The sequence below is a fragment of the Ruditapes philippinarum genome, unplaced genomic scaffold (genome assembly GCF_026571515.1).
Source record: "Ruditapes philippinarum isolate M1 unplaced genomic scaffold, ASM2657151v2 ctg4729_1_1_1_1, whole genome shotgun sequence".
NCBI lineage: Eukaryota > Metazoa > Mollusca > Bivalvia > Venerida > Veneridae > Ruditapes > Ruditapes philippinarum.
In genome coordinates, this window is record NW_026864036.1 from 17130 (window position 1) to 41470 (window position 24341).

Consider the following 24341-nt stretch of genomic DNA (forward strand, 5'->3'; position numbering starts at 1 on the left):
TGAACTTGTAACGGGAGACTTTTCAATGAAAACAGCCATTTTTCACAAAATGCTCATGAAGTAATGGGTTAAAGATATACTTAGGGCAAATATGATGCTACTAAAAGTTAGATAATTGCTACGCAGTCTCTTTGTTTATATTAAATAACATGTTTTGACTTCACGCAAAGAAGATATGTTATGTTTTAAACTCTATACGCTTAAGGTGGTCACAATATAAATATACATGTAGTGTCAATAGAAATACTGGCATTTTTTTAAATTTGAAATACAAAATGATTGCTTAGCTAAATAAAAGAGGTATCCAAAGGATTTGTTAAAACCAAAGGTGTCTGGGGAATGACCCTTTTTTTCCCCCGTGGTTTAATTGACCCAGAAAGTAGGGTGTTTGTGGTCATTTGGTTTCTCCCTTTAATGATTCAATAAAGAAGGTAAATTTGGCTGTAACTTGTGGAAAAATCGTTAAATTTTTTTGTTTTTGTTACCACAAAAAAATTTATAAGGGACCCCCGGAAAAAAAACACTTATGAAACCAAAAGCAAAATAGAAGGGGAAAAAACAAAAAGAAAACAAAAAAAACACCATGTAAAAAAAAAAACTAATTGGCAAATTTTGGGAAAACAATCTTTTTAACAAATTTTAAATATTTTTTTAAAAATTTTTGTTTTTTACTTTTTAATCCAAAATTTTATTAACAGAGAACTTTTTAAAATTGATTTTAAAAGGGGAAAGGGGAATTTTTATTTGCATTTTAAAGATACCCTTGTTCTTAAAATATACTTTTCTCAAATTTGAAGTTAGAACATCTTGGGAATTTTAGGTTTTAATGAACGCAAATTTCCAATACACAGGTTTAATCATTCTTTTATTCATTAAGGCATATACAGTATAGATTTTTATAGATTTCATTTAAATTTTACGTGATAAAGATAGTTTACGCAAGGATGAGCATAGCATATCTTTAACATTGTTTGTTTATATTCGTCGTTATTTATGTAGCATTTGTCTGCAAAAAATAAATAATAATATGATAACATCGTACGTAAAAATAAAAAAAGGAAAGTAAAAATCAAAGTTAATTTTCTATTTTCAAGTATCAGTGACTTGACTAAAGTAACTTATTCTCAAACTGGAAAGTATTCGAGGTATCGCAGATAGCCATGTTATACAGCTATTTCAACACGAACAATGGTCTTCATATCATAAGGTCTAAAACTGATTTACAAAACATTTTCCCAGGTTGTTTTCATTTTGTATTCACCGCTTTCAAATGTCCACACAATCCTTACATTCCTTTGTTATACCTCTCTCATAGTTGGTGTCATCAGTTCTTGTTCCACTTGTTCAATAAACATCAAAATGATTGGTTTCCCTTCCATGAATGCTTGCTCAAGCTCACCTCTACAATAAACACTTTGACAAAAGTTTTCCGTAGCTACTACAATTAAAACAGACGCTGTCGCCAAGCGCCTGCACGTTTCATTTTGAACATAGAAACCAGGTCGAAAATGTCGGTCACCTGTACAAACTAGTTCTCTATCAACTCCTGTCATCAACTGAAGATTTTCATTCAACTGATGTAGAATATGCGTATTGACAAAGTCCTCATCTTCATTGCTGAAGGCAAGAAAAACCGCAAATTCATAGTAACCATTGCCCTGGCGTAACAAATTAATAACATTTGCTCTATTTTGTAACCTTTTTCTATGCTTTCTTCGGATATAAAATATCAGAAGTGAAATTATTAGAATAAGTGAAATACATCCCGCCAAAATGCTTGTTGCAGTAATAATAACCTTCCTTCGACAAATCATCTTGACTTTCTTGACAGTCTCTTGCGTTATTATTTCTTCTTCATCCTTATCATTGTAACAAATCAGTTGCTGTGAATCAAGATCAACAAGATTCGTTGATGTCAGCCAAACGAGAAATGATAGTTCTTTGCATTCTGAACACGAAATGGGATTTGCTTTTAAAATAACAATGTTTTTCCCAATGTCAGTAGCAATACCGTTTGAAATGCTATTCAAGTTATGAATAGACATTTGGTCTAAGACATGAATTTTGTTTCCATATAGATTTAACACGGATAGTCTCGACAATTTAGCCAAAGTAATGTGAACTTGATCTAATAAGTTACCCGATAAATCGATAATTTCAATATTCCTATTATTCTCGAATATTTTCATCGGAAGTTTATTTAAACTATTTCTTGACATGTTAATGTTTTTTAAATATCTGAGACCTGAACATAATGATTCAAACAGCCCTATGTTCTCCTGGGACATTTTCACTAACTGATTGCTTGACAAGTCTAATTTCTGCAGATTTGGAAAGCATGACAATAAGTTTGGATGTAAAAACTGCATACCATTTTCAGATAAATCCATGCGACTGAATGATGAAAATTTAAAATTCTTACATATGACATTCATGTCAAGCCACCTTAAATTATTTTGCCTCATTATTAATTCTTTTGTGAATGTCAAAGGATTTAAATCTACGGTAAAATTGACGCTTTTTATCCAAATTGACGAAACATGTGGAATGATTCCGCTCACATTTATAATTTCAGGAGTTAAAAGTAGTTTGAAGTCTTCAACATGAGGAAGACTAGATAAACTAGTATTTATATTCTCCACCTTAAGTCTACCTGGTGGAAGATGAAATACTTTCTTCGGAAGATTCGCGAAGCTCAAATCAACAAATTTTATGCGTTTCAGGTCGCCTTGCTCTAAATACATGTGTTTGAAGAAACCAATATTACAGTACGATGCGTCCACGACCTCCAAGTAGGCTAATCGTTTGAATACGGCAGTCAAATTTATTCCTTTTAGATCAGTTTTACTCACATCCACATACTTAATTTTCTTTGACTGAAGGACCTCCATAAATTTGTCATCAATAGATAACGGCTGTGAATAACGGGAACATTTTGATAATATCAATTTATTCAATTCCGGCAACTTATCAGATCCATTTAGAGCTGAAATGAGATTATTTAATGTAAATTTTACACTCCTGCTAAAATCCAGAACTTCTACTTTTTTAACGCCAATGAAAGTGTTGGGATTCATATAGAATGAGCATTCCATTCTCCATTCTACATTATCCAATACAAGAGAATATGATACTTGCATTCAAGACTTGGATAGGTGTAGACGGGCCTGTCTACACCTATCCAAGTCTTGAATGCAAGTATCATATTCTCTTGTATTGGATAGTGTAGACACCCTACTTGAATGAGTTTTAAAAAGAAATTATGTGACATTCAAGAAGATAATTCCTTGCAAGAAAGTTAGAACACGTTCTATATTTCTACAAGTTTTTGGTTGTCAAGACACTGATAACACCGGTTTGACACAAAACATGTGCCCCGAAGGTGTGATAGTGCTGTTTTTTTTATTATTTTCTGACCTTTTTTGTTACTGATTCAGTGTTCATGATCTTTAAATTTTAGTAAATGTATAAATATCTTGGTCAGAGAAACAGATCAATACACTGATACACAGAAGAGCAAAACAAAAATTTTAGTTTTCAAATACCGGTTTTGTCAAATTTGGGTTTTTAAAGATGAAAAACCATCAAATAAACAATTTTCATCAATTTTTTCAGCTCAAAAAAATTTTTCTCACATGTTCCCCTTTTTTTAAAAGAAAATTTCACATTTTAATTTCATTGACTTTCCAAATTTTTTTTAAAACTAAAATTTTCAAAACATTTTTCCCCCTTTTTTATTCACAATTTTTCAAAAAAAGATAGTATTCGAAGACAAAGGGATAATTCCCGGGGAAACTTAATTAACATTTCCGTAAAAAATGTGCCTGATTAAAAATTGAAAGGGGGTTTATTTAGCTTTCTAAATTGACAAAGTTAGAAACTTTTAAAAGGGGTAAACAAAGGGCCCTTAAATTGTAAAAAAATTCATTTTTTTTCTTCATTTTTTGGTATTTTTTTGTTTTGTTTGTCTGGGGTTTTTTTAGAGGTTGGGGTCGCCCCGGTGTCTTGTTTCGTATAAAAGACGTATACGTGAAAAGATATTTCATATAAGTGGCTGATAAATGATGTGTGTTTGTTTTGGGTGTAAATAATGATCAGAGTTCTTTGTTTTGGGGTGTAAATAATAATCAGAGTTTGTTGTTTACATGTATATATTGATTTGAGATAGAAAAAGATAAAAATACCTTAAAAAAAACAGTGTTAACTAAACAATTACATGCTTGTTTTCCAATTGAGAATATTTCAATTTTATTTCAGGCGGTGCTGCCCAGCCCCCATATCTTGGAAATTGGTTCGAGTATTTATTACTGAATCTTTCCTTAGATTAAATAACATCAAGGCAGACATTTCTCCTGACAATTTGGGGGCTCCTCCGGGATGTTCTATTTAAGTTGGAATCTTTCCTGGCTAAATATTGTTTGTTTAAACTTTGATAAAATTTTTGTTAAACCTTAAATCATTTTCGATCTGTTGGTAAAATGTAGCAGTGTTAAAATGCTGTTAGGCGAAAAATCTATAAATCTGTTGTAGTGTTATACAAGTAAACTTTCTGTGCCAATAGAGTTTAAAACAGAGGTTTATATGTATAGAAGCGGTGACTTTAAACTGTGTTTTAAAAGTTTATGTTATACTGAAGAATTTATTGCGTTTTAGCAGGAGAGCCCCCTTTGTTGAAAAACTGTTTATACGGTGATAGAATAAAGTGGTTTTGGGGAGACATTTGTTTTGATAGTTTGAATCTTGTGTTAATAAGTTTATATCGATGATAAAGATAAAACTTATAATTTGTTGAAGTTATAAACATCAGTAACTGATAGAAGTTTTTATAACGGGTGTCCAGTGGGTGGATTATTCATAAAAGTTATGTAATAATTGAATAGATGTTTTTTTTGCCAAAGCCGGTGCTTTGTTGGTTTTTTTTTCTTAAAGATTTACATAGTTGTTAAAACACTACAGGAAGATTATTATCAGTTTCCCTGTTTTTTTAATTTAATACAAGTTCAATTGGCCGTTCCCGTAGGTGCCATGCTATATAGAGAAGATTTTGGAAAAACAATTGTCGGTGCTTACAGAGGGTACCACCATTTTGTTGAATAATAAGTGTTTACTTTACGGGTTTCGTAAAAGTTTATTATTTCTTTAATAGTAATCCATTATTTAAGCAATTATGGATTATTGATAAATGGGGGGTATCATTGGGAGAGAGGCCTTGGGTTTTGAAGGACGGGGATTTACGTGACTTATGTTCAAAGAAAGAATCAGAATATCTTGATAGAGAAGAAAGAAAATATTAGACGTGAAGAAAATAAACGGCGATTTGAGGCCGAGCGTAAAGCAAAAGAAGCTGAACGTGAGGAAGAGCGACGGCGTTTCGAGGCCGAGTGTCTAGAAAAAGAAGCCGAACGTGAGGAAAAGAAACGTTTATTTCGAGCTGAAGTAGAGATGAAAATGAAAGAGCAAGAAATAGAATTGATGAAGTTAAAAATCGAGGCTGGGGATCGCCCTTGATACCCCACCTAGCACCGGTTTGAAGCCAAGATTGCCTAAATTTGAAGAGTCAAAAGATGACATAGATGCTTATATAGAGCGTTTTGAAAGGTTCTCCATTAGTCAAGGATGGAAAGAAGATACATGGGCAATAAGCTTAAGTTCGTTATTAACTGGGAAAGGACTTGAAGTTTAACTAGTATGCCTCCTGAGCAAGCATCAGACTATCAAGAATTAAAAAACAGCAGTTTTAAAAAGGTACCAATTAACAGAAGACGGTTTCAGAAATAAATTTAGAGAGAGTAAGCCGGAACAAGGGGAGACTGTAAACCAATTTATGGCTCGCTTAGATAGGTACTTTAGCAGATGGACAGAAATGGCTGACGCTGCGGAATACAGTAGATAAATTGAAAGATCTTATTATTAGAGAGCAATTTGTCAAAGTTTGTTCAACGGAGTTAGCTCTTTTTCTTAAGGAACGAAAGCCAAAGGATCGTAGAGATGTCATCTCTTTGGCTGAACAATACTTAGAAGCTCATGGCGGTACAATTACAAAAAGTAAAAGCTCAAAAGTTGCCAATTTTTCAAATAAATCACCAATACGCCTTAATCAAGGTAATCTAATACAGAACTATCATAGGGAAAACAGAAAAGTTTACATGCTTCATATGTAATAGAGAGGGTCATGTGGCAAGAGATTGTCGAGATCAGACTAAGAAAAGATATGGGGCTGCTGCGATGTCATATGGAGAGCAAAATAGAAATTACCTTAAAACAAATCGGGATTCTTCACCAAGGGAACTGGCGTAGTAGGCCTGGAGAATTTAGACGTGAATGGGTAGATCGGATGATAAGAAAGTAATCGGGGTTATGTAATGTTCAATTTCTCCAACAAGTTCTTATGATGGTTGTATGAAGAGGGGAAACTTAAAAATTAGCCAATGGCAATTCTGTGCCTGTTCGTTACAAGCAGCTTACAATTGAATCATTAGAAGGTGAACGTCAATTGGATCTGAAACTAAAAAGGATATGTTGGTAATCAAGAGTGAAAAGTTCTTAGAGACACTGGTTTGCGAGTTAGCAGTAGTTAGAAAGAAGTTAGTGAGAGAAAGAATCAAATGCTGAATAAAAATTGTGTCATGATATCAATAAGATTGTCGGGCCAGGTTGGTACCTCATGGAAAATAGACATTAATAACACCCTTATTATAAGGGGTAAAATAGAAGCTATGGTTTTTAGAGTCAGAATTGTGACTTAGTCCTGGGAATATTCAGGGTGTACTTGATAATATGATAAACAGATCACAAAGGAAGGGGCGTTCAATGAACGCAATGAGCCAAATGAGAAAGTGGGTTAGCCGAGAAGTAACAAACATAGCTGCTGTTGTTACTAGAGCACAAGCAGAAAAAGAGAAAGAAAAGGCAATGAAACCTCTTAAGGTTCCAAAAAAGGTCGAAGATAATGAAATACGGTAGAATGTTCTTAAGAAAGAACAATCAAATGACAATACGTTACAGCGTTTGTGGCAGTATGCTAGGGAAAATAAGATCATGAAAACAAAAAGCGGTAACAAATTTAGATATGAAGTAGAAAAAGATGTGTTGTATAGAATATTTGAGACGGTGAAAGGTGATTTAAAGTCTGAAACAAGACAAATAGTTGTTCCTAGTAAATATCACAAAAGAGTTATGTCATTAGCTCATGAATCTATAGTGGGCGGGCATTTGTCTGTACGCAAGACTTTAGCAGGATACAGTCTAGTTTTCACTGGCCAGGTATTTTCTAGTGATATCACTAGATTTTGTCGTTCCTGTGACATTTGTCAGAAGACGGTGCCCAGGGATAGACTTCAGAAAGCTCCTTTAGGTGAAATGCCTATTATTGACACTACGTTCCAGAGAATTGCGGTTTGATTTGATAGGGCCAATAACGCCTGTATCGGAAAGGGAAATAGGTACATATTAACTGTAGTTGATTATGCTACACGTTACCCAGAAAAGCTATTGCTTTACCAAGAATTGAGACTGAAAATATAGCTGAAGCATTGTTAGATATTTTTGCAAGAGTAGGTTTCCCATCGGAAATACTTAGTGATAGGGGTAGTCCCAGTTCACATCCCAACTTATGGAAGAAGTTTGTAGACTTGTATCACTGAAACAGTTGTTTACTACCCCTTACAATCCAAAATGTAATGGTCTTTGTGAGAGAATGAATGGTATTTTAAAAAGCATGTTGAAGGAAAATGTGCCAAGAAAGACCTAAGGATTGGGACAGATATTTGACTGCGGTTCTCTTTGCATACAGAGAAGTCCTCAGTCAAGTACAGGGTCTCACCATTCGAGCTTTTTAATGGCAAGAACTGTTAGAGGTCCCATGGCAAGCACTAAAAAGAATTATGGACAGAGACAGAAGTACCAGAGACACGTAATACGTATGAGTACGTCCTAGATTTGAGAAATAGATTAGAACAAACATGCAAGATTGCTAGAGAGAATCTCAGCAACTCACAAGAAGAGTACAAACAATCATTATGATAAGAAAACACGACCAAGAAGTCTTAAGAAAGGAGACAAAGTTTTATTGCTCCTGCCTTCAACACACAATAAACTGAGCTACAATGGAAAGGTCCATTTGTTGTATGTGAAGCAGTTAACAAGTTTGACTACAAAGTTAAAGTAGGTGATAGAATTGGGATGTACCACATAAATCTTCTGAAGAAATACTTAAAGAAAGAGAAGATAGAATTTGTGCGAGTGTAGCTGTAATAGAGGCCGAAAATAATAATGAAACTGGGGTAGTTGATGATGAAAATATTTTAACTAGTAGACACACAGGGTGAAGAGACGTACAGAGATGTTAATGCTAATGATCAATCAACACTTGAACAAAAATCAGAAGTAAATGCGTTGCTTCAAAGAATTTGAGGATATTTTTACTGATATTCCCGGAACTACAGATCTTGAATCACACAAGATTGAGTTTGACTGACAAACACCAATTCGTGTTAGACAATATACGATACCATATGCAAAAAGGACAGCGGTAGAGGATGAAATTAAAATCAAAAAATGCTTGAATGTGGTATCATTGAACCAGCAAATTCTGAATTATAATTCTCCCAATTGTTTTGGTGAAGAAAAGGGATAATACAAACCGCTTTTGTATTGACTTAAGACGACTCAACTCTGTAACAAAGTTTGATACAGAACCAATGGTAATGTTGAGGATGTGATGGCAAAGCTAAAAGAAGATAAGTACTTCACAAAAATTGATTTGACCAAAGGTTTTTGGCAAATACCAATTGAAGCAAATCAAGACATCTAACAGCATTTTCTACAACAGAAGGTAGTTACCAATTCAGAAAGATTGCCATTTTTGAAAAGGGGTTTTTGGTTCAACATTTTAATTTAAAAGATGCGGGGAAATTGCTTTTCCCGGAAATGAATGAAAATAATTTAAATATGTTTACGATGGCTTTGGGCATACGGGTTTCAGGAGAACATATTTAAAAAATTTTAAACAGTTTTTTGAAAGAAAAAAACGAAAGCAAAGATTTACAGTTAAACCTTCTAAAGTATTTGGATTTTAAAGTATAACATTTTCCGTCATGTTGTTGGGGAAAAAGGGCAAAAGCCCAAAGGGAAAATGACAAAATTTTTCAAAATTTGAGAACCCAAAGCACCAGAACAAAAAAGCAATAAGGGTCGTTTTTTAGGGCTAAGGATACTAAAACCCAAAATTCATTGTTCCCTTTGCAGAAAATTTCTTTACCATTACAATTTCGAAAAAAAGGACAGCCAAAAAAATATTTAAAACCCGGGAAAAGAAAAACCTTTTTCAAAATTTGGGAAATTTCTGAACCAAAACACCAAAACACGCTTCCCCGACTTTTTAAATTTATTTTTTTTGCAAATTAAAGCTTCAATACCGGAAATTGGGCTGCACTTCTTTTAACAGTTTGATATGTTCTCTTTTCCAAATAGCTTACCGAGTAAGAAATTGCTAAAAGAGAAGAAACCCACTTTTGCTATCGAAAGGGAAAAGTCTTCAATTGGGATTTTGGAAAAAAAAAAAATTTAACAAAATTGTAAAGGGAAAGAATTTTACTGCAACAGACCCTGCCCCCTTTTAAATTATATTAGAAAAGTAAAGTTGAAAGTGGGGGCCCCATAAGAGATGGGGTTTTTTTACAGAACTATAATTTTGAATAGTACCCTTTAAAGGGGAAAAGGGTAAACGTATGTGCAGATTAACTAAGTGAACTTTGAAATTGAATAGAGACATTTTAGATTATTCATTTTGTTTTAAAAACATTTGGGGTTTTTCGGGAGGGGGTGTCAGGGAAAAAAATCAAGTTTCACTGAGATATTTTTTTTCAACGAGTCAGCTAAACAACCCGAAAATTATCAGATTTCAATTACAGACCTGACTGGAGTATAAAAATATACTACAAAGGGTTTTGCATCAGAAACGTTTTAAAACTAGCAAATCGCGTTTTTGAGAAAAATTTTTACACAGTTTTTGGGGAGACACGTGATAGTGTTGTAGCGGGGGGTTTTTTTTTTTGGAAGGAATTTTTTGATGTTTTGGTTTGGGTTTAAGTGTTTAAAATAATTTTTTATCTTAATTGATCGGGGGTTTAATTGGGTTTTATTATTGTTTTGATTTTGATTATATCTGTTTTTGAAATAAATTTTGGTTAATTGGGTTTAATGTTTGGTATTGTCAAAGATTATATTAGTTGCTGCTTTTGTTTTGGAAGTATGTGTAAATATTTTGGGTGCTTTAGTTTAAGTTGTTTTCTAATGCTGATTAGATTGTGCGAAAGTTAATATTGTTGGATGAAAAATGTTTTGTTGGTTTATACTGTATCTTAAGAGTTTGTAAAAAATATTCATTTTGTTTCTTATTTTGTGGTTATTTTTTTTGTTTGTTTTGAATCATAAAAGTTGTTTATGAAGCTTGGGCCCTCGCCAAGGTGTCTTGTTTCGTATAAAAGACGTATACGTGAAAAGATATTTCATAATAAGTGGCTGAAAATGATGTGTGTTTTGTTTTTGGGTGTAAATAATGATCAAGAGTTTCTTTGTTTTGGGTGTAAATAATAATCAGAAGTTTGTTGTTTACAATTATATATTGATTGAGATATGAAAAAAGAATAAAAAATACCTTTAAAAAAACAGTGTTAACTAAACAATTACATGCTTAGCCTAGTTTTCCAACTATGAATATTTCAATTTTATGTCAGGCGGTGCTGCCCAGCCCCCATATCTTGGAAATTGGTTCCAGTATTTATTACTGAATCTTTCCTTAGATTAAATAACATCAATGCAGACATTTCTCCTGACAGTATGAATGTAAGGGTTTGAAATGCATTTACTTGCCTTAAGTAACGATTATATCTAAAACTGATTTGGATATATCAATACGTATTTACACATAGGGTTTTGATATGACAAACATGGAAATGGTATCTATGAAATGTGTTTGTTTCCTATGTTTAGTTGTTAAAGGGACACTGATGTTGCCTGACACGATAGGACTTGATTAATGTCCTATTTTATGAACTTTTGTTCATTCGCCAATTCTGTTTTTTCCAAAATAATTTTTCTTATTGTGAAAAATAAGCGTTGCAACGATTTTCATTCCAATAGGGCTAAAATAGCGCATAAAACATTACTTTCATTTCTTTTTACATTTCCTAATTTTTTGCATATTATGATGTTTAAGTTGCCCCTATTGATTATTGTAAGAAACAAATTTTTCTTCAGTTTTATTTTTACCTTTGTGGAGTTTCTTTAATAGTTTTAATGATATATACTAACGGGTTTTCTCAATATGATTCGACGAAGAACAAAATTTTGAAGACAACAATGAAACATTGACTTGTAACATTATACCGAAGTATTTCCAGTTGGAGTCACGAAAGTACATTTACATTTGAGTCTAGTGGGCGACGCGTATGTTAACAATTTCAGTTTATTGACTAATCTTGGTTCCAGGTAAAACTTCTTGAGACAGTGGCCCAGTTGTTCAAAACTTTTGTTAAATATTTAACAATGACTTCATAGTTAAATTAACAACAAATTGTTAAATTCTGTGTTAAATTTTGTTGTTAAGCAATTCTGTTGTTCAAAAATTGTTAACGTTAAAGTTCTGTTAAATTAACAAAGTGTTGTTAATTTTTTTGTTAAATATCTTTGTTAAAAAAATCAGTTGTTCAGAAAAAAAAATAGCGTTATCTTTTTGTTAAAAAACATCGGCTTTAACAAAAGATTTAACAAGAAAACTAATTCACCACCATAGGTGAATTAAAATTTTAATTGTTAGTGGCACAGAAAGTTGCTTGTTCCCTTATTTTACCCCTGTCAACTCCAAAACAGTCACTTTTTAACATTTTAACCCGCCATTGGGACATCATTCTTAATTATAAAAAGATTCTAAACAATTTACACAGGAATTTTAAGGAAAGTCCCATTTTTACTATCAATAGCCTCAATGTTGGTATAAAAACAAATTAATTTTCATGAAATGTCTGAATCTGTTCAATTATCATACTAATAAAACAAGTTTTAAAGTAATATATTAATCAGTATTAAGATCATCTTTTTAAATTCCAGCATAAACAAACATAAATTTATTCCTGTCTGTGATTTAATTAACAAATGTAGTTACCTCATTCTACCTTATTTTGGATCATTAGAGTAAACAAGCTGACAAAATATTGTACTGCTAGTGTAAAACCATATATATGATTGATTACCAAAATCTGACACCACTGGTTCAATACTGCTTTGTTAAAAAAAACCTCTACTTGGTTGGTTAACTATTGCCAGTTTTTGTTTGTTTTGTCAGTTTAAATCTTCACTTTAAATATCTTTATTAAAATCATTCAATAACAAGAAAAAAGATCAACAAGGCAAGGACCATTGTCTCATATGGTTATTTGTATGTTTTTTTGTCTGATGTCAGTTTCGTGCCAAATAATAAATTGTCAAATGTGGTATTACAGTGTGATAATTTGTAGTTACTATAATTATATAGTTATAAACTGCCACGATCATCTGGAAACCAGAAAATATGTTTGTAATGCAATGGTTTCAATAATTATAACTAACTGGATTTACACTCAAGACCAATGCTCACATTTAAGTTACTTTAAAAAAGATTATTGTATATGTGTACAATACTGTTATCTTATACTGTTGTTTTGGGTATATTTTTATGACAGAACATTATCATATCATTTAGATGGTATATGATATAGTTTCCTAAATTCATATTGGGATTCAATACATTAATATTTTAATAACATAAAAGGACAAGTCTTGAGAACTGAATACCATGAAGTTGTCCTTTCTAAATTTCTATAGAAACAACAACTGATCAATATCAATAATGTTGAAAAGTGTTTTAACGTCCCTATTATTTTTTACAATAGTCTGTCTCATCAAACTTTAATCATTATTTTCATTTTTTTACCAAATGTGAGAGTTGATTAAGTCATCTATATAAATGTTATGTAAGCCATGGATTCAAATATGAAGTAAATATAAAGCTCCATGATTCACCATTTCATTATTTTCAATAAGGCCAAAATGAATAAAAATATGTCTCCCCTTTCCAACTCAAACAAAATAGGGTTGGCATTTTATGTAGGAAACTTCTTCTAATTTTCTTTTTTATATGAGTGCATTAAAAGCAAGTTTTATATTTCAAATTTAAAGACATTGGACTTTAATTATATATTATTCAATGATATTAATGTTGACAGTAACAGTCATCATGTATTATGTGTAAAGAATGGAGTAATTTGATAATTTTGAGATCTTATTTGTACATATCATAATTTTGAGGAATAATATTTTGGAAAGAGGCAAATTTCACTTTGTATTGTAAAGGTGGGAAGAGAAAAACAAAACACATTTTCTAATTTATGCAAGTCAATAGTGATTCTTATAAAATGTTAAAACTATAGTGCTGGTTTGGGTCAAAATCTCTATCATATAAATAAATGTAAATGATGTCCAGATTAAGTTTTTTAAAAAGTTTCATCTACATAATTGTAAAATAACCATGGCAAACCTGTCAAAACAATAAGAACATCTTTAGGAACTCAACAGTTATGATCTCAATACTTGTGTGTGGTAAAAAATTGAGCACTAGGCATTATATAGATAATTAAATTAAAATTGTATAAACTGGCTTAATATTGCTGAAATTTTGAGAGTAAATGTGTGTATTTTGAAACCTAATGCTATGTTATTCTTGCTTTCACTTTTATCAATAGCTGTGCATTAATTATAGTATACTGCAATTTATACTATTTTGTTAAATATACTTCATATCATAATTGTTTGATAAATATACAAAAACACTTAACATTTTCTTCTTCAGACATTTTAAGACATATATCTATTGAAATGAGGAAATAAGATAGCCTATTGATATTTGCATGCACAAACCAGTCAGACTCAAATATACAAATTGTTTGTTAGTACAATGTCAATTTAAATAACTTTATTAATAAGATAAGAAAATGTTTAAGTTGAAGGTGTCTTTTGATTTAAGACAAGATATACCATCACTCATGAGCTTTTGTAATTTTGTGAACAAGCTTTTATTTAATTCTGTTCAAATGGGCATTTTTCAGTTAAAATCCATGTCACGGTTATGGGTCTTTGTAAGGAATTTTAATTTCAAGACATGAAATTAAGTTTTGTTTCATTTAATACACAATTTTTAACCATACATTGTTGTATGTTGAAAATGATCATAAATAAGTCAAAATCCATGCAATGATTGTGGACCTTAATTAGAGAACTTCATGCATAACCATTAAGAAAAAAAAAGTTCACAAACTTTTAAAAAAGGGCCATTATTTAGTAAAATCGATGATAAAATTATAAGCCTAGTCTTTGACAGTGACCTCCAACACATGCTTATAACATAAGCATATGGAAGTAAAAACAATAGGGTAGTCTGACCCGTAATTGACTCATCATTTACCACAATGCACCAGCTAAAAAAATAAAAATGGCTTCTAGTGTAAGTTGTTTACTGTCAACAGCTACAATTATAAGTGTTAAAAAGTGTTTTAAAAATGGAATTGATCATTCAGACTTGGCTAACATGTTTCCTAACACCCAGTTTTGATATTTCACAAATGGATTTAACAAACATTATCACATGATTATAGAATAAACACTGATAAAGATGCAAAAAACGAGGAAAATATACATGTGGGAAAAGTGTAAACGCGGGCACATTTTAAAAAAGATGAATGGCAAGCACTGTTTGTTTTATATGCAGGCTGGCTGGTTAATATTTATCAGACCAGAATGCATATTTAATGTATGGTGCATTGTCAAATGCTTCACAAGATACTTGGAAATAGGATCAAATTAGGATCAAGTCTGGTGGAGTCTGCTCTAGGCCTACATGTAATATGCACAGAAATCACAAAGTAATCAGGATATATACAGTACTGGCATTACACAAAGAATATGATTGAAGGTAAAACAACTTTAAATATGTTTTCCTATGTATAAACTGTACACTGTGAAATAAATCACTCTCAATTCAAGTCAGCTATTCATAGTTTCATGTAGATATGACATACTGGGGTTCTGGTTACAACTTACAGTATGTTTATGACCAAACAGCCAAAAAAAACTTATCATATTATATGAGTTTTTATGTTTTATTAGTCTATGACTCAGCTGTATTTTGCAGACAATGTACATCAGCTGATTTTCTAAGTATTTCTTATTGAAGTGGACAGTTATCGGCCATTTTGTTTTTTTGTGGAGGAATGAAAAATACTGCATTGTGGGATTAATTTTTCTTGTTAATTAGTTAACAAAATGTTAAGCACTTTAACGCCTTGTTAACTAACACAAAATTTAACACAGCTCTGAACAACTCAAATTTTGGCATTTTGTTAGCTAACGAAAATATTAAAATTTAACAACTGTTTAGTTAATTTGTTGTTAAAGTTAACAAAAGTTTTGAACAACTGGGCCAGTATGTTAAATACTTATTTATATAAATCCTAACACTTTCTTAGGCATTAATGACATGGTCTTTCTGAATTAAAGCAGGGAATAAAATTAACACTGAATGATTTAATTATAGGTCTTAATGGATCGGACAATTGTGAGAATTGAATTAATTGATGTTTTGGGATCGCGCAATTGCAAAAGGCATCGGATTCGAGCCGCGTCATGTACACTGCCAATTTCCTCGACCAAGAAATTTACTCTATATTGCTTTACGTCACACAGACGTAAATGGGTTACTAACTTCAGTGACGCCAGGAAGGTCGATAGGTGGAGTTTAACAATTTATGACCAAGGGTTATGCTTCGCTCACTTTAAAATATTCCAATTGGGGGTTTAAAGAGACATACAAGAATTGCTATGAATGCTTTCAAGGATCAGAAAACTTTGTCCGAAACAGAAGGTATACAACGCTAATTTATTAGAACCAAGTGAATCAGTTACGTTAAATCTGATTGACCACTTGGACCAGCCCAGAAAAGTATAACAACACTGAAGTGAAGTACGGGGCAACTTTTTACAGCTGCCACACAGCACTTGACACCTGCTGTTGTGAAGTATAAAAATCTGGAAACAAAGTGATCACTCGGAAGCATTAATCACAAGAGAATTGCAGACTCGGTTTGATTGAGTCTGTACATGAGTCTGTACCTCCCGCGCAAAAATGTGCCTCTCGTGTGCTTGTATGTTAAACATTATAAACAGATCGAAAAACCATAACAACAATATAGTAGAACTTATCAAAAACTGAACACACTCTATCAACTATTAATTACGCATCGATACTTTATTTGCATAGAATATAAATTTAGCTATTTTTAATCCAAAGTAATGATAAAATAACCTTCAAATTTCTTAATATTAGGCAAGTGACAAAGGAAAAGCTGAAAATAATATTTTCCTTAAATCACAATAAAAAGGACAATGGAAATGTTATTCCGATTCGATTTGATTCATATTACATAACTACACAACCTATCTTCCTTTTGAATATTGTTATATCTTCCTGTTTCAATATTTAAGCTATCTGACGAAGTTTTTAATTCGATACTTGTTTCGTAAATGATATTTTTAAAGGGATATTCAGGCAAAAATAATGACAAAAAATATTAAAATGATCTTTTGTACTCAACTCGCCCCTAAAATGACATTTCTAAAAAGTTTCAAGCATGAATTCTTGTTTTAAATTCTATATGTTTTTGGATTTGAAGCATAAATACATCTATATGTGTTTGAACAAAATTTAGACGCCAAAGGAAAAACCGGGAAAAGTTTTTAAAACAAAGGTTTAAAGGGGACGTGAACCCAAAACCTTTTAAATTAAAACTAAAAAGATTTCTGTGGGGTATTGGGAAAGATTTTAAACCCAAATCAAAAAACATTTTATCTTTAAATGCTTTTTTTAACGTTTCCCGAGTTCCCCTTTTTAAAAACTAAATTTTGAAATCCCAGCGCTTTTTAAAACCCGGGCCACCAAAGCGGGGTCAAGGGGTTTGGGGAAAACCCCCATTTTTTTTTCTTTATTTTTGGGGGAAAAAGTTTTGTTTTCCCTTTTTTTTTGTTCCCAATAATATTTTTTTTTTGGGGCAATTTTAAAAGGGGAAAAAGGGGAAAGGAAAAAACCCCAAAAATTTTAAAGGGAATGAAAAAAATTTGGGCCCGGGGGGTCTCCCTTTTTAAAGGTATTACTTTAAAACCAGAATTTTTTTGTTTAAATTTTGCGCCCGAATTTTAAATTTGATTCGGGAAAAAAATTTTTTTCCCCCTACCATGTTTTTAAAAAATAGGGCAATTTTATCATTTTTACTTCATTTTTTAAAAATTTCCCCTCAAATGGAAAAGTCCCTTTTTTAAAAATTGGTTTTTCAAATACATAAGCTAAAAACATGGGCTTTTTGTTGTCCTTTTATTTTGGGATGCCCATTTATTTTTTTTTGTAAGATCTATTTTAAAATTTAAATTTCATGTTTAAACCATCCTTTAAAGCTGTTAAAAAAAAAAAATCTTTAAAATTTTTGGGAAAACAGTTAACATTTTCTTTATACAAAATGAATAATTAAACCTTTTAAATTTTTGGGGGCGTTATTGTTTTTAATATTGAAGGAAACGTGAAAAAATTTAAAGTGAAAGATAAGTTTGTTGGGTATTTGTAAAAGGTTTTTTAAATTTTTTTTTTTTGGGGGGCCCTGGGGGGGGTTTTTACATTTCCCCCTTTTTTTTTGCCTTTATTCTTTTTTTGTTGGGAAATTTTTAATCTTAAGGGGGAAAATTGGGAAAATTATTTTTTAAACATCTGGTTTGAAGGGTACCTCTTATAAAAAACCCAAATATTTTTTAAAAAAAAGGGAGATTTTACTTAAACCTAAATTTTTCCCATATTTATAGCTTTACCAATCGAACATTTTAGAATCATTTTTAAATACCTTGGATTTACCTCCTTTTAAAAAAAGCAATTTTTGGGTTTTGAAATTTAAAAAAAGAAAAACTTTAACATGCCAAAAATTTTGTTTTGCATAAAAATGGGTTTTTTTTGTACATCAAATATATGGTTTAAATTGGTTTTTCCCCTTTTTGGGGAAATTTAATTTGGAAAATTTGGAAAAGCACGGGCTAAAAAATTTCAGAATTTAAAACCCTACAAAATTTTTCGGAATTTTTATGAGTAAAAAAAACTGGTTAAAAAATTTGGGGCAGCAAATTTATGGGGAGTTTTGGGTTTTTTTCCGTTACACCTTTAAAGAAAGAAAATTGATTTAAAAACCCCAAGGGGATTCTGCTTTTTTTAAGTCAGACCAAAAAATCGGTCGAACTTTTAACGGGAAAAATTTTTTGTTTTTTTTATTTTAAATTTTAAAACACGTTATCAAGTCCTTTTTTTTTATATTTGGGGGCAAAAATTAAATTTTAATGGATATGTAATATAATTTTCTGTTAAAACCCAAAATTTACAACCCCTTTTTTCAAAATTTGGGAGGGATCTATTTAAAAATTCAAACAAGATTTTCAGACCCCTTTAAATTTCATAAATTTTAAAATTTTATTTTCTAAATTTCAAACATAAAATATATAAAAAACATTACAAGGGGACGTTAACTTTCCCTTTCTTCTAAAAGGGGAAAAACTCCACAAAAACAAAATCAAACTGGTTTTTCTGTTTAATGTAAGAAGGGTTTTTCCTCCCCCGGTTTCATACATGTTTTAATATTTAAAAATTTTCGTTTCCCTTTAAAAAGTTATTGTTTATTCCCAAAAAAAACAAACCATAATTTTAAAACTATTTCATGGGTTTTTTTTGAAAAAACCTAAAATTTTGTAAGGGAAAAAAAATTTCAATGAATTAAAAAAAATTTTAAATGTTTAAATGCCCTACATCATTTTAAAAGTAAACAGGAAAAAGACTTTTTATATCATTTACAGGGGGAAAGTATGTCATTTGTTTAAAATTTCTTCCTTTAAAATGTTACCAAATCAAAAAATTTAAACAGGGGTTAAAAAACTTTTAATATATTTGGGATAGGGGCATTTTTACTTTATTTACTCAAATATCCCCGACTGTTTACGAAAAAAAGGGGGTTTTTTACCCCTATTTGATATCGTAAATTTAAAATGTAAAAGTTATTTTTGTGAAGAGACCAGTCTTAGTGGGATAATTTAAAAAAAAATTTTTCTTTAAAAACTTCATTCCAGTAAAAAAAAATTTTTTTTTGTTTTTTTTTATAAAAAGGCCAAATTTTTTTTTAAATAAAAACCATAAAAAGGGGGCATTTTTGTATTTTTTTTTTTTTTACAGGAAAAAATTTCCCCTTTTTGTTAAATTTGTTTCCCAAATTTAAAAATTGAATTTTAAGGGGTTTTTTTAGTAGCAAAAATAAAAATATGCAAAAAAAAAACCCCGTGTGTTTATTTTTTTAGAAAGTTTCAAACGGTTTTTGAAGTTTATAAAGCTTTTCTTCATCAAGATAATTTTTATTTTTTAAGTTGGGCATTGATGAACCCGAAAAAGCCCCAGAAAGGGGGTTAACATTTTACGAAAAACCCAAAAAACAACAAAGGAAAAAATTTTTAAAAAATTTTTTTGTATGTAAAATTTCGCCTTTTGTTATGTTTCACCCCTGTTTTTAGGGTCATAGAAAACTGTTAAATTTTTTACATTTCCTGTAAGTGAAAATTTCATGACGTAGAATTAAAGGGAAAAGCTTTTAATTTTAATTTTTTGTAATTTGGGGGGGGGGGGGGGGGGGGAGCAAATTTTTTTCATTCGATTTCACGTATTTGCGTTTTTAAAAAACCCATTCCCCTCTATAGAAAAATAACAAATGAATGTTTAAAAATACCCTATACCAGTTTATTGCCAAAGGAAGGGGGGACTAGAAAGGTGTTTTAAAATTTAAATTTGGGAAAAACCCTTTGGGGTATTATCGGAAAAATTTTAAAAACGAAAAATGGGTGTTTCCTTTGAAATAAAATAATAAACAAAAGGGGTACTTTTTAAAAAAAACATAGTTTGCCCTTTTGGGCGCATTTGAGCAAAAATTTTTGTGCCCCAAAAATGGGCAAATTTAAAGGGTTAAAAAAAATGCCCGCAATCTTACCAGTGTAAGCAATGGGCGGTTGCATTTTAATTTTTCCTACATTTTTTTATTTCCCAAATAAGAAAATTTTTAAAGCGTTCTTTTGGGAAAAAAAGTGCTCTAAATCAACTTTTATTAAACACCCAAAGTTTTGAAATTTATTTTTTTCCCCCAATTTTCAACCCTTTCCGGGTTTTATGTTTTAAAATTTCCCTTTTTACGTTTAAAAAACCCACTTTGAATATTGAAAAAAAATTATAAAATTGACCAAAGATTTTTTAAAAGGGTTTCTTTGCCCTTGGGGGTCAAAATGACAAAAGGAATGTCTTTTTTTATTTTTGAAAATTTGTTTCTTTAATAAGGGGGCCCTTAACCCACGGGGGTTTTGGGTTTTTTAAATGTTTAAAAAATTTTCAGTATAAATTTTTTAACAGTCTTTCTGTGAAATTTTTTGACATCCCCAAAGCCCCTGAAAAAAAAAATAGAGAAATTTTAAAAAGATTCCCGTAAAAAAAACGTTTCCAAAAAAGTCGGAAAATTTAAAAATGGGGGTAAACACGGCAGGGCTTTAAATTTCCGAGGGATCTTTTTTTTCCCAATTTATCTCAAAAATTTGGGCACAGGAAAATGACTGGGATGCCCAAAAAAAAAGGTAAACAGATTTGTTTTTCCAAAGGTGTCTGGTTTTTGATCCTCGGGCCAAGCAAAAATTTTTTCCGTGGTAAATTTATCTTTAGAAAAGTAGGGTTGCAATTTATTTTTCTTCTCACCACTGGGTTTTAACATAATGATAAAAAAAAGGAAAACCTGTAACCCAATTTTTTTTGTTTAGTACCCGTTTAAAAACCCATAGAAAAAAAGTCTCATATACACAAACACAGAAAAAAACTAACAGATCGAAAATAATTTTAAAAACGTTGGAACAAACAACTTAAAAAAAAACTACACTAAAAATGCTTAAACTTTTTTAAATTTTACAAGCTCAAGATAAATTGTTATAACACATTACAGTTTGTTTAAAAAAAACCCCTACATTGATGTACTTTTTCTTACTAAAATCACATAATAAAGCAAATAATAAAAATGAATTGGGGACATTATTTGAATTAAAATAACCTATTCTAAAAATATACTAACCCAGATTTGTGTTACAGTGGGTGTAGTGGTCACAGTGGGTGTAGTGGTAATTTGTCTCTCAACTACTAATTCAGACATAAATGATGGATAGAAGTAGTCTGTAACTTGTGGAAGAAAATCGTTAATTTTGTTGTTAGTTACCAGGAGAACTTTATATATGGAGCGACGGACAAAAACATATGAAAAATTCCAGACAAAAATCAGAAAAACCCGAAAGAAAACAAAAAAACACACATGTCATGAAAACTAATTGCAAAACTTTTGGAATAAACAATCTTTATATAAGTCAATGCTTAAATATTTTAGAACTTTATGTTTATTACTTTCTTAACTACACTATATCACAAACAACATGGATACAAATGATAAAAGAATTTGGGATATTATTTGCATTAAAGATACCTTGTTCTTAAAGATATACTTTTCTCAAATTTGAAGTTAGAACATCTTGGGGAATTTTAGGTTTTAATGAACGCAATTTCCAATACACAGTTTATTCATTCTTTTATTCAAATTAGGCATATACAGTAAGAATATTTATAGATTTCAATAAATTTACGTGATAAAGATAGTTTACGCAAGGATGAGCATAGCATATCTTTAACATTGTTCGTTTATATTCGTCGTTATTTATGTAGCATTTGTCTGCAAAAAATAAATAATAATAATGATAACATCGTACGTAAAAATAAAAAAGGAAAGTAAAAATCAAAGTTAATTTTCTATTTCAAGTTTCAGTGACTTGACTAAAGTAACTTATTCTCAAACTGGAAAGTGTTCGAGGTATCGCAGATAGCCATGTTATACAGCTATTTCAACACGAACATTGGTCTTCATATCATAAGGTCTAAAACTGATTTACAAACATTTTCCCATGTTGTTTTCATTTTGTATTCACCGTTTTCAAATGTCCACACAATCCTTACATTCCTTTGGTATACCTCTCTCATAGTTGGTGGCATCAGTTCTTGTTCCACTTGTTCAATAAACATCAAAATGATTGGTTTCCCTTCCATGAGCGCATGCTCAAGCTCACCTCTACAATAAACACTTTGACAAAAGTTTTCCGAAGCTACTACAATTAAAACAGACGCTGTCGCCAAGAGTCTCCACGTCTCATTTAGAACATAGAAACCAGGTCGAAAATGTCGGTCACCTGTACAAACTAGTTCTCTATCAACTCCTGTCATCAACTGAAGATTTTCATTCAACTGATGTAGAATATGCGTATTGACAAAGTCCTCATCTTCATTGCTGAAGGCAAGAAAAACCGCAAATTCATAGTAACCATTGCCCTGGCGTAACAAATTAATTACATTTGCTCTATTTTGTAACCTTTTTCTATGCTTTCTTCGGATATAAAATATCAGAAGTGCAATTATTAGAATAAGTGAAATACATCCCGCCAAAATGCTTGTTGCAATAATAATAACCTGCATTCGACAAATCAACTTGACTTTCTTGACAGTCTCTTGTGTTATTATTTCTGTTTCATCCTTTTCATTGTAACAAACCAGTTGCTGTGAATCAAAATCAACAAGATTGTTGACGTCAGCCAAACGAGAAATGATAGTTCTTTGCATTCTGAACACGAAATGGGATTTTTTTTTTAAAATAACAATGTTTTTCCCAATGTCAGTAGCATTACCGTGTGAAATGCTATTCAAGTTATGAATAGATATTTGGTCTAAGACATGAATTTTGTTTCCATGCAGATTTAACACGGTTAATCTCGACAATTCAACCAAAGTGATGTAAACTTGATCTAATAAGTTACCCGATAAATCGATAATTTCGATATTCCTATTATTCTCGAATATTTTCTTAGGAAGTTTATTTAAACTATTCTTTGACATGTTAACTTTTTTTAAATATCTGAGACCAGAAAATAAAGTTTCAAACAACCCTATGTTCTCTTTGGACATTTTCACTAACTGATTGCTTGACGCGTCTAATTTTTGCAGATTTGGAGAGCATGACAATAAGTTTGGATGTAAAAACTGCATACCATTCTGAGATAAATCCATGCGACTGAATGATGAAAATTTAAATTTCTTACATATGACATTCATGTCAAGCCACCTTAAATTATTTTGCCTCATTATTAATTCTTTTGTGAATGTCAAAGGATTTAAATCTATTGTAAAATTGACACTTTTTATCCAAATTGACGAAACATGTGGAATGATTCCGCTCACATTTATAATTTCAGGAATAAAAAGCCGTTTGAAGTCTTCAACATGAGGAAGACTAGATAAACTAGTATTTATATTCTCCCAATTTAAGTCTACCTGGTGGAAGATGAAATACTTTCTTCGGAAGATTCGCGAAGCTCAAATCAACAAATTTTAATGCGTTTCAGGTCGCCTTGCTCTAAATAACATGTGTTTGAAGAAACCAATATTACTGTACGATGCGTTCACGACCTCCAAGTAGGCTAATCGTTTGAATACGGCAGTCAAATTTATTCCTTTTAGATCAGTTTTACTCACATCCACATACTTAATTTTCTTTGGCTGAAGTACTTTTATGAATTGGTCATCTATAGACAACGGTTGTATATAACGAGCACATTTTGATAATATTAATTTATTCAATTCCGGCAACTTATTAGATCCATTAAGAGCTGGAATTAAATCATCCAATGTTAATTTTACACTCCTGCTTAAATCCAGAACGTGTAAGTTATTAATGCCAAGGAAAGTGTTAGGATTCATATCGAATGGGCATTCGACATGCAGCCTCAATTCTTTCAATTCTTTCAGACCAATAAAACAGTAATCTTGTAAAATCAAGTGACCTGCTTGTGAGGCATTGATCTCCATAAGTTTTACTTTATTCCAAGAATATTCAATGAACGTAGACTTGTTCAGATACATGTTACCCACCAGGCTCAAATTCAAATGCACTGTCGTGACTCCAACTGGAAGAGACTTCGGTATAAAGTTACAAGTCAATGTTTCATTGTTGTCTTCAACACATTTGGTCTTCGTCGAATCATATTGAGAAAATCCGTTAGTGTATGCCATTAAAACCATTAACAATAAAATGTAGGAAACATATTTAATAGTCATCATTTTTGTA

At 31.2% G+C, this 24341-nt stretch overlaps 1 protein-coding gene across 1 annotated transcript; it reads right to left on the reverse strand.

Annotated features, from left to right (window-relative positions):
* Positions 1–1240: 1240 nt before the first annotated feature.
* LOC132724220 (toll-like receptor 2) lies at positions 1241–23359 on the reverse strand. Its single transcript, XM_060709044.1, has 2 exons — positions 22199–23359; positions 1241–2915 (listed from the first exon to the last, which is right to left on the reverse strand). The coding sequence occupies exons 1-2, from the start codon at positions 23357–23359 to the stop codon at positions 1299–1301; spliced, it is 2778 nt and encodes a 925-aa protein (XP_060565027.1). The 3' UTR covers positions 1241–1298.
* Positions 23360–24341: the final 982 nt, after the last annotated feature.

Excerpts from the sequence above, each read along its gene's own strand:
- LOC132724220 (XM_060709044.1), bottom strand. The coding sequence starts at position 23,359 with ATGAGGCAAAATAATTTAAGGTGGCTTGACATGAATGTCATATGTAAG. Across the intron at positions 2,916-22,198 it reads TGCCACCAACTATGAGAGAG|CCGTTATCTATTGATGACAA; the intron begins GTATACCAAAGG and ends CGTTATTCACAG.